The sequence below is a fragment of the Copadichromis virginalis genome, linkage group LG12, assembly GCF_057382275.1.
Source record: "Copadichromis virginalis isolate Kocher_CV1m ecotype Utaka linkage group LG12, C_Virginalis_male_GT1.1, whole genome shotgun sequence".
Classification (NCBI taxonomy): Eukaryota; Metazoa; Chordata; class Actinopteri; order Cichliformes; family Cichlidae; genus Copadichromis; species Copadichromis virginalis.
The window spans coordinates 32,292,284-32,307,763 of record NC_140629.1 but is presented as its reverse complement, the minus strand read 5'-3'; the positions used below and the strand labels follow the sequence as shown (position 1 = coordinate 32,307,763).

Here is a 15,480-nt window from a genome sequence, read left to right as displayed (position 1 = left end):
TGTTTCTGGGCAGAGTGAAGCATGAACTTTTCCTCTGAGAGGGATTACTCGCACATATCTGACCTCGTTGTTTTGAACCTTTGCTCTTAAATGTGAGCTGCTACCATGGTAACAGTATCCTGACTTGATTAGAGATTAAAGAACTGACTTGAGCTTTATTGTTCCATAACAGAATGTGTCTTTATTTGCAGCCATATCAAACATCAACTTCTGACTTTTCCTTTTCACACATTTTTTCCAACATATTTACATTGACATCAGCTTTGTGTATAAACAGGTATTATGCCATTATTATTGGATTAAACTGAGACACCACAGTAAATGTGAAGCCCTTATCCTGGTGGCCATTTCATCTGTCTTCCTCCCAGGACGTGGATGTGAAGGTGGTAGACGGACTGAGCACCGTGCTTCCCGTCGTTGATCACTGGGAATTCAGTGTGGATGTAAACAAACAGTCTGTATAGTCACATTAATGTCTGGAGAATCATTACGGTAAAATGGTCTAACTTACCCACTCTGTACCCTTCAGTCAGAGATTCTTGCTTTGCCACATTTTTGGCAACAACCAATAAATGTCCTAAGAGCTGAAAGTGGAGAAAAGGAGAGCTGCAGAGATTATTTCCAGTCGACAGTGAGCTGTAAATGAAGCAGTCATGACTTCTTAAAGATTAATATTTAGCGTGTCCGGTCACAGAGGAGACCAAACTGGATGTGAGACCTACAGCAGGCTCATCCAACTTCGGGACTGATCCTGGGATTTCTGAACTACTTCTTACATGGTAACTTGCTGTGATACTAACCTGGACTAGAGCAAGTTACGTTCCAGATCAGTAATCATCAAGTATGAAATCAACGCCTACTGACCACTCAGATCTCCAGGAAATAGCGTCACCTTTCGTGAAGGATTCCTCAGACGTCTGTGCACGTACAGTAGGAGGTTTTAAAGTTTTTTAAATATCGTCTGAAGTCTTTGTCTTTTGGTAATGAGCACCAATAATAACAACAGATTCATACAAGAAACTATTTGTTGATTTGTTTTCTTTTTCCAATTTTACAACAATGTTATTGCTCTATAAGTGTTACTATCAAATCCTAAAACAGAACACATATTTGTGCTTGTTGATTTTTTTTTTTTTTTTAAATCTGATTTAAAAGTAGTATACGCCTTCTGTTTTTAGATTTCTTCTTTATTCTTAGACTGTTAAACAAGGGAATCTAGATAACAACCGTAATATCTGTCTGTATATCTACCTAATCTGTGTTTGAATTTTAATCTGGACGGCTCGACTCCTTTACAACTTCCCTGCTATATTATTTTATTTACCTGATATCTATTTAGGATTATAGGTTGCTTCCCTTGTGGGAAATATGAGGCTGCAGACCAGCCCACATTTGTTGCTGGTTATTTGATGTCAACACTGCCCATTCAATGCAAAAACACTCATACTGGTTGTTACATTAGGAAAGCCAGAAAACAAAAGAACATCTGGGCATATTTAACCTGCTCTTTGGTCCAAGACCCTGGTTTAAGGCTACACTCTGGGTAGTACTGGTTTCAAATGAGGGAAAGGTAGTGCCTTTAGTGCTTCACCTATAGATTTCTTCCAGTGCTGTGACAACAGTTTGGGGTGAGCTGGTTCTTAAATGCTCTGGAAATTAATCTCACAGACATGTCAAATAGTAAAAAACATAGACTTATAAAAAGGGAGCATGTGCTGCACAATCTCACTGCTTGTGACATGATCTGAGAGTCTAGACAAGAAAACACCAGTTTACCTCAGCGTCATCATCTTTGGCCTCACTTATTCTGGGAATAGGAATCCTTGGAATAACCAGGAAGTGAACAGGCGCCTGTGGACTGATATCCCTGAATGCCAAACACTGATAAACACAGAAAAAAAAATCTTATATATGAAGGACTGAACTGCAGAAATGTAACCACAAAATGTTTATTTATGAGCTCAGACTGTACCTTTTCATCCTCATAAATGATATCTGCAGGGATGCTTTTGTCGATCACTTTGGAGAAGATGGTTGGAGCTGGGGAGCCGTACTTCTTGCTGGCTTCCTCTGCCAGCCTCACCTCGTCACTTTTGGTGCACAGGGGTCTCTGGGGGTGAACAACAGGCATGCATCACACATGGGAAAATCAAAAAGCTGCTTTAAGTACGTGTCGCAATGAAACCAAACCTCTTGGTGGTGGTGGGGCACTGCAGGTTCACCACAGCCACCACCAGTAGGACAGGTATTGTCAACATGCTGTGCAGCAGCTAATGAAAGGAATATGTTGACAAGAATGACAACAGGACGGTTTATTTTGATAGCAGATACCTCGCTTCGACAAACATGGGGGAAACGGCTGAGCTTAGCCGCTCTTGTCCCGAACAATGGTGTCCGCAAAATCTGACGACAGTACATAGCTGGCTTTTACAGTTTTGGTGGAAATAATTTTGTGTCTATATATTTTTAAAGGCCGAACAGCCTGTTTATTGACAAAAACACTGCACCTCACCAGAGCCGTTGCACCGTCTTAAAAGTCCAACTTTGACGTAGCCTTCGGGTACTCCCCTACCGTTTGGATTGTTCATGCTGCATCAAATCTCTACTAGCGTCTGCCACCGTTTACAATAAGCTACATAGAAAATACACAGTGTAACACGAGTATGACGTTTTTTGCTATAGTTTTGAATGATTTTGGTTTCAACGTTTAGCGAACGTTTTAGATTTGTACCCACGTTTTTAGCCCGTTCAACTACAAATTCCGAAATTTCTGAGTCAACGTAAATGCACCATCGTTTACGCGACAGGGCTTCATTCAAGACCCTCAACGTTCTCAGAGGCTAAACATAATGCTAATACAAGCTAAGCTTTATTAAATTACACGACCATTTTATTAAATTACAAGACCACTGCCACAAGTAAATAAAATTAAATGTAATGTTCTTTAATACCGGTCTAAGTTTTGACTTATATTACTTTATGTAGGCGTTAGCATTCAGTCTGGCTCTTTTTTCCGCAAGGGGGCGCTGCTCTGAAAGACTGTTAGTTTGTGTGTCAACGAAAAGTGAAGAAGTTAAGCAAACATGGCGGCCCGCACACGGCTACCCTTGCTGTTCCCCAGAAACTTGTTTCCTTTTAGAAGCCAAAAGCTTGTCCACACTGACGTTTCGGTCAAGGAGCCAGCGTACCCTCCAATAGTCCCCTCTCTAACGGCTAAAAGTAAATCTGCGCGGCGGCGACAGATTGAGGAACGGGTGAAGAAGATATGCACCTCCTCCGTGGAGGACAAGCTGTCCCTCATCACTCGCATCCAGCGGGAGAAATTTGTAGTTTACCCTCAAACTTTCGCACGGAACGCAGACAGATGGTACCAGCACTTCACTAAAACCGCGTACATCCCGGGCCTGCCCGAGAAATTCACCCCGGGCTTGGAGAAGACCACAGCCGCGGTTCCAGGAATCGACGATGATGCGTTCGCGGACATACGCTCCTTGGTGACCCGTGTGATCCTGCAAGAGCACTGGCAATTTAGGAAACGCAAGCCTTTCATGTACAGACACCAAGAGCAGGTGGTCGGACCTTTTCTGAGGAGCCTGGTGTCTGGACTCACCTACAGTTTGGCTAAATACAACCCACTGCTGCAGCTTTCCAGTCTGGGTGTGTATGATGAAGTGGAACTAAAGACGCTGTAGTTAGTGGTGTGGATACCTTCAGGAAAATAAAGGCATTCATAGTGAACAACACAGACTTATATAGCAACAAACGTTCCAAGTAGATTTGTTGTTTCGGGCAAAAACAAAACTCGACTAGAGTGGCCCATTAAAATCTGAAACTTATCATATCACAAAAGTCCAGCCTTTATTATAATAATCTTATGACTATTGCCAAAATAATACGAAGATATTAACAAGTTTTATTGCTCAAAACAAAAAGACAAGGAGTTCCAGATAGCATGAAGTATGAGTGCTATGTTTTTCTACTTAACGATCCTAGTCCTCTAATGTTGATCTATATTTGTTTTCTTAGATCTAAGTCCCCAGGTGAACTTTTATTGGAGGAGGGGTCAGAGAATTATCCCAAAGGGACATCGGAAACGCCACCTCGAGCCAACCAGGTTCCAGATCGACGACCGCCCACACAGTCAGATCAGAGTAACCCAACAGTTGCCTCAGGTAGGCGTCCTTTTCAGACCACATGGATCATGTAATAGCAATAGATGCACAGCAAGGGTTTTTGATGGCCTTGCATAGGTGGGGGGAAATCACACAAACCACTTAAAATGTTTTTCAGTGATGTTGTCATTATATATTTAATTCTACTTTATTATATTGCGTCTCATTGCAGTGTTAAAAGGTTTTAATCCAGATTCACACATTTAAAGCATCGCTTTTTCTGCAGTTATATAGCAATTTTCTGATCTTGTCAAATACTCAATGGACTTCACTCAGAGTTCTGCAGTTATTTGTGTATATATTCAACATTATTACCACAAGGGGGAGTTTGGGGGAGACTGAATGGGCCCATGGGCTCTAGACGGCCTATCTTGCAAGTTGGGCTTGCAAATTAATTTGATCAAATTACTTTGTCAAATCGTATTTACTTTTAGTTTATGCCGCTGGAAGCCTCCCATGCAGCTGAAGTTCCAGAGATCACGCTTCGTCCCAATGTGATGCCGCTGTTCAGAAGGCAGTACGACAACAACATCTTCACAGGTGAAACAATGATGTGGGTCATGCAGGCTGTGCTAGGTGGTTCTAGACATGTTTTTCAGTCTAGTGAGTACATGTTCCTGGTTAGTAAACATGATCACATTTTTTTAATCCTGCTAATCTGATGACACACAGCCACAGCACCACTATGTTTTAGCAAAAAGCCCTGTGGACACTGTGTTTCAAATCGAATCAAAACTACTTTAAGTTTGCTGACTTTGCCCTAAAATCAGACTTTGAAAAGCTGTTTTTTTTTCCTATAGTTTTTTTTTTTTTATCACTCCTGCCACCATCTTTGCTGCCACGGAAATCTCCCATAAATCTTATTTCGGGATTCTTTGAATGTCCCGTCTCCCTTTATTATAATATATCTGATTCTATCGATCAGTCATGTTTGAACAGATTTTAGTTGCAAGCTCAGTAAAACAGTCCGTGTAGGGAGCAAAGGAGGTAGAAAATATATATATACTGCCTTAACCCAGAGCCCCAAAAACTGGCCACTGTCCCAAAGGCAAACTGATTCGTTCCCAAATTGTAATTCTGGTCTCACTAACAGGTCATCAGGTTGATTTTTCTCATTATTTACTTATCGTAATGGTCAGCAGGGGGCGCCAATGTGGAACTGACTGGTATTTAGTAAAAGGTATAGATTGTTTTTTGAGAACAATTATTTTAACCCCAACCTTGCTTGTTTTTAATCTTTCTGCTTCTATAGCAAAGTATGATAATAATGTAGCTGCAGGTGGTTTTATATTTGAAGTTTTCATTATCACAGAGGTTACCCAGTGTTTGGCTCATTTTTTTCTTTATTAATCCCCTCTACTTTCTGTTTATAACAAGCCTCTCTGTTTCATTTAAAGGTGCAAAGCTACCAGACCCAGCGTGCTACGGTCACACTCAGTTCCACCTGGTGCCCGACCGATACCACAGAGACCGGATGATTCGGCAGCAGCAGGCTGACCAAGTGGAGGTTTTCCTCAGAGCCAACGCGCTCGCCAGCCTCTTCGCCTGGACAGGAGCTCAGGCCATGTACCAAGGTGAGTTCCTAACACAGCAAAGGTGCAACAGAACTGAGATGCTGTGTTTATAAAACATTACAATACATATTTATGTCTTCATGTAGTTGATTTACTTTGTTCGCTGAAGAGATTTAAAGACATGTCAGAAAGTTAACAGAGCAAATGTCATCATGAAAAGCTTTTTCTTTATGTTCAAGTTGGTTTCTAAACATTTTCTAAAAAGGTCACACACTCACCAGCCACACAATAATATCTATCAGCATCTATCGGCAGCATTTCAGTGCATTTAGGCATGAAGATGCGGTCAAGAGCTGCTAAAGTTCAAACCAAGCATCAAAATGAGGAAGAAAGGTGGTTTAAGTGACTTTGAATGGGCATGGTGTCGTTCGTTGTTCCTCATACACCGGAAACTTCTGAAATTCTTAAGTCAACGCAAAGTCTTTAGCATTTCTTAATACGAAGGATTCTGGCGTAACTATTTCCTTCAGCCTGGTGTTAGTATTTCAGAAACTGATGATCTACAAAGAAAATTCCAGTGAGCAGCTGGCTGAGGCAGGAGGAGATTGGTCAGACTGTTTCAGTTGCAACAGTAACTCAAAATCCATCAGTCTTGAACTCTGCTGTGACATTCAGGTGGTAGAGTACAACATAAAAGCATGGATCCATCCCACTCTGCATTAACGGTTGAGCCTGGTAGTGGTGGTAGTTTAATGATGTGGGGGATATTTGAATGGCACACTTTGCTTCTTTTGGTACCATTTGAGCATCCTTTACAAAATCACAGCCTGCCTGAGTATTGCTGGACGTGTCCATCCCGTTATGACCACAGTGTACCCATCTTCTGATGGCTGCTTCCCATCACGAAGCTCAAATCATCTCAAACTGGTTTCTTGAACATGAAAATGAGTTCTCTGTACTCAAATGGCCTCTACAGTCACCAGATATCAATTCAATAGAGAACCATTTGGATGTGTTGGAACAGAAGATTTACATCATGGATGTGCAGCTGACAAATTTGCAGTAACAGTTGTGCGGTCGTGTCACTATTGACCAATCTGAGAAATGTTTCCAGAACCTCGATGAATCTATGCAATGAAGACGAAAGGCGATCATCCACTTAGTAGCCAAGTGTACCTAATGAAGTGGCAGTGAGCGTTGTTTTGCTTTTTATTAGCCTGGCAGTGCTATAGTGTCTCTGAAATCTCTGGGTATGTGTCGACTATCATAATTAATATTGGTCCAGAATCGTCATTGCAGCCGACCAATCACGTTCTGTGATGTCATAGCTTTGTGACTTTTGGGGGGAGAAGTTTGCCTTTTTGCAGCAAAGCTTTCTGACCAAAAGTCTGATCATGCTTCAGGTTGAAATACATTTTCAAAAATAATAACTAAGTGTTTAACAAATGTAATATTAAGGGGTGTCTTGTTCCACCTGTCGACACGCAGTGTTACAGGACAAATCTATGACATATCCACTATGTTTAGTCTGTTTCCTCCAGAGCTGCAGAGCTAACAAAGTGACTGGTCAGTGGCATTACTCATGATGCTGCAGGAATAACGCTGATACAGGAATATGGGATTACTGCAGTGGTCTACATTTGGCTTTAAATCTGAGAGAAGGCGTAGCTCGTGTTGATGCTTCCCTCTCCCCGCTGTAGGTTTCTGGAACTACGAGGATGTCACCAGACCCTTCGTGTCCCAGGCCGTGATCACAGACGGCCACTTCTTCTCCTTCTTCTGCTACCAGCTGAACACAGTTGCGCTCTCTGTGGAGACTGACGCCAACAACCCCAGGAAAAACCTCCTGTGGGGCACAGAGAGCCTGCGACTGTACGAGAGCGTGCAGGACGGAGAGGTGGTGGGACTGAACGACGGCGTCGTCAAGCTTCTGGTTCAATTCTTCATGAATCAGCCGTAGTTGGATTGTAAGGGAAGGGGTGGAAATCTTTAGGCAGATTTCACTTAAGATTTTGTTCTCTAAAGAGCAAGATGGGAGTGAAGTTTGCCAGTTTGTATGAAATGTAATGTTGAAAAAAGAAGAATCTGTATTCCTGTGAAAGTAAATACTGAAAAAATACTGTGTACACATCCCTGATTATTACAGAGGCCTGAAAGATCACAATGGAAATTTGCGTGTGTGTTGGGTATTATACACAGAGTTAAGGGAAGCATAGACAGAAGCAATAATTTAACAAATATCTGTAGCATCTTGGGCGAATCTGTTGTATGAATACATATTTCTGACTCCCGTCATCTCAGCCTGGGCTGTTTCTGCGACAGACGTGTTGGCGGCACACAACAAGAGTTCAGAAATATAGTAGCTTCAACACATTTAAGTAAATTCATTAACTCCAGCCAAACTCAGCATGTCTCACACAGGCTGAGGAACGAGCCGCTCTAGTTTACTTTCTAAATGCAGTGATACAGATTTGTTTCTGACAGTCGCAGCTGAGGGTGTGTCGCCTCTCGCTGTGGTCACAGCTACAACGGTCTACACGATTGTGTGTCGTGGTATAGCTTAGCTTTTCTCCGTGGGGAAGAGGAAGTACAAAGGTTATTCAGGACAAAAACATCCACTGTATTTATAGAAAAAATAATAAATGGCGGATTTTCAAAACTGACTCTTGTTATTGTTGCTTAATCCATCCTAAACTTTTTTTTCTGTTGACTGCTCTGCTGACGTGTTAACAGACACATTTTTGAAGTGTTTCTTTAGTGCTCGGAAATAAGTTTCAAATGAATCCAACACTGAAACGGTGGTTTGTGTAGTTTTTAATCGGCTTGTTTGCATACGGTGCAGTCATTTTTGGGGAAGAAACTATGACTCTGTGACTATTCTCCTACACGTAAACGCAAAACAGATGCACAAATATGATGAATATGTGAAGATATATTTTGATTTACATGTTATTCAAGTACTGTAGATAGATTACTGCAAGGACAAAAGTCATTGGAAGCACAGTGAAAGGTTAGTCAAAGAGTGTAAGGCACTGCTACGAACCACAGAGAAGAAAAACGGGTAAAAGTCATTTGAAGTTTACGGTGTTGCCAACAAGAAGAGAAAGTCACTTCTGTTATGAGAAAGGGGAGGGGACAAAGATGACGTGATGTGTCAAGAGAAGCATGTCTGGGTTTCTGCACAGGAAGTAAACAGGAAAGGAAAGAGGCCACTTGTGTTGCAAACTCGAGTGTTGATTAGCTGGAAGCTGTTGCACTCTGAGTGTTGAAACAAAGTGATGCAGTTATAACAGATGCCACAATAACCGTATAAATGTTGCTAGCGTTCACTTTTAAAAATGAGTTTTAAAGCTGGCTGCAGTCTTTAAACTTTGCGCTGCCTCATGGACGTATTACCCTCCAGCTCCTTAGCTTCTTCCTGAGGCCTGACAGAAAAAAAAGAAGTCATTCTTGGATTATGAAATCTGCAAGTATCTTAAAAGAAATACTGCGTCATTGTACTCACAGCTCGTTCTTTTGGTTGCCGTTCGGCAGATTTTCTGAGAATGAGACCGATAAATACAAGTTAAAAATAAGTTTTGTCATAAAATGTTGCAAAAAGTATATGATAGTGATACAAATAAGAGCTGGATGATGTTTATCTACCCTCTTCTGTGTTGTTCTTCCTGGAATGAATTTTCTCGTAGAGCAGGATGGCAGTGACCAGCACGATAACTTCAGCCAGGATGGTTAAGAAGGGTTTCAGGGGCTCAATGAAGCTGATAATCTTCAGTACAGAAAGAGGAAATATTATATATCACTACTCCTACTGTTTTCAGTCACATCCACAGGAAAGAAGTACAGATGTTTTATCTTATGGGATTAGTAGACCGCACTCGGTGTCTATTCTGCCAAGTAGTTTTAAAAGCTTTATATGTTTGAGTAGTTTTTGTAGTTTGAAGCCTGTGGAGTTGGGCTCTCAGTGGTTCACCAGACCAATCATGACAGGCCATGATTAATAGCATATTTTTTTTATTTTACAAAAGCAGTAACCAGTGAGTTTAAAAAAGGGATGCAAAGAGAGACAAATTATTTATTTATTATCAAACTAATAATGAATCCTGGGTCTGAATTACAAACTGCTCAGGGGCTGTACAGGTACAGAGTTCCTTTTGTTTACTGACAGCTCCACAAGGTTTACTGACCTTGAGCTCCACATGGCTCACTGAGGTGCCGATGCGGTACACCGCCCCACAGTAATAGGAGCCAGAGTCTTCATCTGTCAGGTTGCTGATCTTCAGCTTCGTCTTCCACCTTTTATTGTGGATTTCATAGCGCTGAGGCTCTTCAACAACGAGGATCTGTTCCCATATATATCAACATACGTTAACATGACACCGTCTGGATTTTGCTGAACGACACAGTAACAACAACAAATTTAAATGTCTTTGAAGCCAAATGAGGGAAAAGAAGGAGAATTAAAAGGAAAGATTCACAAAGCTGTGCTATGATCCCATTTGACACCCAACCTGCCTCCCAACAGGAGCGTTGTAGGTTTTTGCTTTTTATTTTTTCCACTTAAAAAGATAAAATGACCCACACAACAAAAAATCTGATAAATAAATCAAGTTAAAAGAAGACCCCAGTCCATTGGGATGTTATCCATTGCATCTATTATCTTAAACTAATACTGCATCACATTACAGGCACAATTAAAATATCAGTAATACTGAACTTGTTATCCCATTACAAACAGCTATAACTACTAGATACTGAAAATGTGTATTTAGCATGCATAATATAAAGCATGACAAGCTTTAAAAAGTATGCACACTTGCACATATTTCCCCCACTGCCCCAGCACATTCTGGAAATGCATGTATTGTGTCATAAATACAGGTAATTTATCATAAGTACAAGCTCTAATGTTTCCCACCACTGTGCTTTAATGCCTGCTCATGTTCATTTATAGGATCTTATGCAGAAAAAGACCAAACATGAGGAATATGGATAAAAGGATAAACCATCCACCTATGAACAGTAATGAAAAGGTTTACTTCGACTTTCACAAAATATGAGGAGCTGTTAAAAATAGACACTTTGTTTGGTATAAGATAATTAAGATAAATAAGGATAATTCAAGATGTGTAACATGCAAAGCTGCTCTTGAAGAATATTCTTGAGAATAAAAACATGGGAGATGAACATAAGAAATCCTACTTGAAGGAATGTCAATTAAAAATGATCAGTGACACAACTGTACCGGCTCTGAGCAGCTTACCTTTTCTGTCCCATTGACTTTATACCAGGTCCAGGTTCTGGGCTCTGGTTTGGTTTCCTCCATTTTACAATAAATCACCACAAAGTCCCCCAGATAGCTGACTATCGGCTTGTCTCGCACCTCACTGATCTGTGGAGCTGGAGGAAAACGACTGAGCTGATGATGCTTATGAAGACATAGCAGCACTGCACAGCCTCAGTCGAGTGTTATATATTGATATTCACTATAAATAGCTTGAGCAGGGACTTGAGGAGCTGATAGCAAAACAAATGAAGCTGTGAAATGTCTTGCAGAGATTCATTGTTTATTTCCTTACCTGCCAAAATAAAATCTATTTGTGCTTCAGTCCCAAAAACACAGGAGTAACTTCCAAGGTCTTGTTCACTGACAATATGGAAACTGTAAAGCAGAAGTCAAAGAGGGGTTTTAGATATTAACATAATAAATCAAATGCTCCTGTCCTCCAACTATCTGATTATTTTAACTAAACTGTTGCCCTACTTTCATGTAAAGATAGTTACAGCTGACATGGACAGGCATGAGCTGACACTGCAGTTCTATTTAAAACCTTTTATATATTCAGGTCTTTTGATAAAACGTTGTAACAGTTTTTGAGCCGCTCGGAGGGGAACTGCAAAGTGGATTTTCTAAAGCTGTCAGATAAAATATGCACATGAAGTACTTACTCTTGTTTGAGAGTATACTGCTCATTCTCCAGCTGCACAGAGCGCTCACTGTCCTGGATCGTCTTCCCATCTTTTGTCCAATAAACGCTAATGTTTGGTAGTTTCTTCTGATTCCCAGTCCACGTACAGGCTAGCGTTAGATTTACAGGCTCATGCAGCTGGATTTCCTCTGTGTGATTTTCACCTGTGTGGAGTTTTGTGGAACAGTTAGAAACACGGACACACACACACACACACACACACACACACACACACACACACACACACACACACACACACACACACACACACACAAGGCAAAATCAGGCTCTAATTTAAATCCAGCGCCACGTGGTCACAACAACATGGAAATCCTTACATCTTTGTCATAGCACAATATTTTACAAGATAAATAACTTATCAACATGTGTTCTTTAGCCATATTTACATGAGCAGTAATAAGGAAACACAACATGCAGAAATTACCTTTAAGAACAACACTTTTTACAGTTGTTTTAAGAGCAGTGGTGGGAACCTGTGGCGCTTTGGTTGAGCCCAACGTGTCTGACAGGAAAAGAAGTAAATGTATAAATATACAGAGTCTTTTACTGTGTGTAAAATAATTCAAAAGGTACAATATTATTTATACCAATATTTTAAGGTGATTTTAAGGCAGATATCAGTGTTGCTACTTTGCTGCCGTGTGAAACAGCTCGTAACTGTCTGTGAAAAGTGTCCTCTACATAACGGCAACAAGGTTGTTTCCTTCATCATCTTTTCAAAGAGATGTTTTCTTAAATAATTACATAAATATCATAAGATTGGGATTAAAATGTATTCAGACAAAAAAAAAAGAAATAAGCACTGAGTAACTTTAAGGTTTTATCTTTTTGTCTGTTATATAGTTCTTAAACTAACACACATGCACAATCGCAGAATGAAGCATAATGAGGCGACAATTAAAATCATATCAATATAAAAATCCTTTGCAAGCACGATAATTAAGTAACCTAGTGTTTTGATTTTTCCTTTTACATTTTATCCTATGATGATTACAAATATTTGTCTTGAGGGAAACAGTTTGAGACACATGTATAAGGTGAAAAATCATAAACAATCACTACCAGTATGCTTCAAACCAAATTATGTTGCACACAATTATGTGAAAATATTATGACATTTTGTTCTGGCCCTTACAAGGTTACGGGACCATTTGGTGGAACAGAGAAAAGGCTGAACAGAGCTTGAACACAACCACAAAACACAGCAAAAATGAAACCCAAAATGAATTTACTTGTATTGATGTGTCTGCAGCAGACGCAAAGCAGGCAGATCTGAAAAAGCGGCTGCTTCCAGGAGGCTGACATGGTTATCGTCCCTCTGTCCTCTCTGTGAGCAGGTTCCTCACTGTCTCTACAGACTGCACGGTATAACCACCCCACCCCTTCTCCCTCATCTGCACAAGTGACGCAGCCATGATATCACTCTGCAGCCTGTGGGTGGCTGCCTCCATCCATTATTCACTCAGATGGGGTTCGTGTCTGGATGTTGTGCTGCAGTTTGTGGTGCCCTTCAGGACTGCATATTAACAGAAAATGTTAAAATAATGTGTATCTGTATTTGCGTGTATACTTTGATAAAAATGTTAAATCTGTCCCAGCCTGACTAGGCTGCTACTGTGCAGCTACGTGCAAGGTGTCCTGTTGTGTTATTTGAGAAGGTCACATGAGCTGAATCCCCTCATGAAATATCAAAGAGGGGCAACTAACAAAGTACCAATTCTGTTACTGCAAATGACTCATGCAGTTCTACCTTAATATGAGTATACATTTAATACTATTCAATTGTTCACAGTTATACCAAGTGAAACACTAAAAGTAGCCTCACTCTAGTTCTCACAGCGTGGAGTTTACCTCTAAAGTTACCCATAGTCTAATTCTTCTCCTCACCACAGTAGAAATGTTCACGTTTTGGTATCAATCTCAATTTGTTCTGCATTTTTTTAATGTTTAATTCTTAAATCTTTTTCAGCCTTAACATTATTATTATTCAGTTGCCTTTTTATTTCCGGTTTGGCTTAAAAGATAGCTTCTTTAACTAACAGTCTTGACTAGGTCAGCCAATACATTGTAAAAATGAAATGGGGCTGCATTGCTAGACTGTGGTTTAGTTGTTTCTGTCACAGTGTGGTACTAATTCTGTATGCCACACATAGTCCGATGAAGTGCAAATGAGTAATCAGGACTATCACCTAGCACGAGTGTTATTATGGAGTTGAGGAACTGATACGCACTCACTGGCCACTTCTTTAGGTATTCTTCGCGAGTGCCGGGTTGGACTGTGTTTGCCTGTAGCACTGCTTTCTTTGTGTCATTCTTTCAACAAGGTGCTGGAAATATTTGTGGTCCATATTGACATGATAGCATCATCCATCCATCCATCCATCCATCTACTGTCTGAATGTCGCAGCAGAAATCAAAACTCATCGATCCGATCTGATCTCATGCAGCTCCATCAGCACTCCCCATTCAGGTCAGAGGAAATTGGTCAGACTGCACATCGTCTTCATAGATGAAACAAGCGCATTCATTTTTATTCAGTAATAGCACATACCAATTATATAATTGAGACAAAAGAAGTGAAATGGTTAGATATTTAGTGGTTGAAAGAAACTTATTGTGGTTGAAAGAAACTTGAAGTACCTTTTTTTTTGTTCAAAACTATAATTTATTTATTTTCTATCTTCTGTCCCTTGTTGTGGACATCAGATCAGTTGCTGTAATTTTGTTCCTAATGCATTCAGATCATGTTGAAATGTTCACTTTCAGTGTTCACTGTGTGTGAACAGCTCCAACAATATATATGAGAATATGATGAAGACAAATTCTTTAAGCACAATATACTAAAAACTAAAAATTGGCAAAGGCAGAGAGACATACAAAAAAACAATTTCTTTAAATCTAGTTTAGTAGGTGGAAAATTCCCTTTTTCCTGTTCTGATTGTAGCTATTCTGTGAATAAAATGAATTGACTGGTGTGAATCGAAATGATTGTGTGACTTTAGCTTGATCTGATTGGTCAAACAATTTATTTCTATTCATTAAGAGAGGCAAACTGGGCTTGGGCCAGGCTTCCTGGAGTGCTAGGCCATGTTTCACCACTGATTTACCACATGAGATTCAGGAGGGCGCTATTTCACACAGGGCATTATACAGTCAAGGAATGAGAAAAAGATAAAAATAGGGAAAGCTTGCCTTTTAATTAGCGAATATCAATCAACTGTGCAGCAGACTGTGTGAACCCTCAGCCAGTGATGTCTCAGCATCAGGCCAAGGCCTAAAGCAGCAACACCAACTTGGGGGTGATAATGTGAACAGTGGCAGAAATCCCAGGAAAGGCACTGGAGTGGAACACTTTTGGAAAGTTTCATGGTTCATTGACAAGACAGAGGCTAAAAAAAGTCCTCTGCTATAGAAGGGTGTAAGCTGGGCTCATAATGTAAGGCAGTGAGTTCGAGAGCAGTGGGCTCAGAGACAGAGGCTGACAGCAGAGAGGTGTTCTGCTGCCATCCTGAGGGGGTCAATAAAAATAAACAGAAAAACATAGGTAACTAATTTTTGGGGTTGTTTTTTTTGTTGTTGGTTTGATTGTTTTTATTTCAGGTGTATTGTTAGAGATCAGTAGTAGAAATTAACAAACATGAGTCATTAATATATGTTTAAGGTACTTTAAGGCTCATTTTCAGCTCCAAGTTTTATAGTAAACCAGCCTTATATGACTTCCCAGTAACACACACAATCAAATTAAAAACAATACTCAAGTGACTACCTGCCACACGCCTTGTAAACGTTACTTATGAACTCGATCTC

The 15,480-nt window shown here is 40.3% G+C and overlaps 3 protein-coding genes across 5 annotated transcripts; 1 reads left to right on the top strand and 2 right to left on the bottom strand.

The window, feature by feature from the left end:
• Positions 1–154: 154 nt before the first annotated feature.
• Positions 155–2,664, bottom strand: hint2 (histidine triad nucleotide binding protein 2). 3 transcript variants are annotated; one of them, XM_085476103.1, is made up of 6 exons: positions 2,513–2,664; positions 2,191–2,270; positions 1,973–2,110; positions 1,777–1,881; positions 512–584; positions 155–424 (listed from the first exon to the last, which is right to left on the bottom strand). In XM_085476103.1, exons 1-6 carry the CDS (start codon positions 2,586–2,588, stop codon positions 333–335), a joined length of 564 nt encoding a protein of 187 aa, XP_085332229.1. In that variant the 5' UTR covers positions 2,589–2,664; the 3' UTR covers positions 155–332. The 3 variants fall into 3 exon arrangements, with proteins under 3 accessions (XP_085332229.1, XP_085332228.1, XP_085332230.1); XM_085476102.1 differs by having other exon boundaries at positions 2,191–2,543; XM_085476104.1 differs by lacking the exon at positions 2,191–2,270 and having other exon boundaries at positions 2,332–2,538.
• A 162-nt stretch (positions 2,665–2,826) lies between these two features.
• mrps30 (mitochondrial ribosomal protein S30) lies at positions 2,827–8,349 on the top strand. The gene is made up of 5 exons (XM_085476099.1): positions 2,827–3,657; positions 4,027–4,172; positions 4,607–4,712; positions 5,570–5,746; positions 7,387–8,349. Exons 1-5 carry the CDS (start codon positions 3,084–3,086, stop codon positions 7,644–7,646), a joined length of 1,263 nt encoding a protein of 420 aa, XP_085332225.1. The 5' UTR covers positions 2,827–3,083; the 3' UTR covers positions 7,647–8,349.
• A 138-nt stretch (positions 8,350–8,487) lies between these two features.
• On the bottom strand, positions 8,488–13,062 carry emb (embigin). Its single transcript, XM_085476101.1, has 9 exons — positions 12,906–13,062; positions 12,098–12,175; positions 11,633–11,816; positions 11,263–11,345; positions 10,947–11,083; positions 9,871–10,026; positions 9,332–9,452; positions 9,192–9,225; positions 8,488–9,111 (listed from the first exon to the last, which is right to left on the bottom strand). Exons 1-9 carry the CDS (start codon positions 12,976–12,978, stop codon positions 9,051–9,053), a joined length of 927 nt encoding a protein of 308 aa, XP_085332227.1. The 5' UTR covers positions 12,979–13,062; the 3' UTR covers positions 8,488–9,050.
• Positions 13,063–15,480: the final 2,418 nt, after the last annotated feature.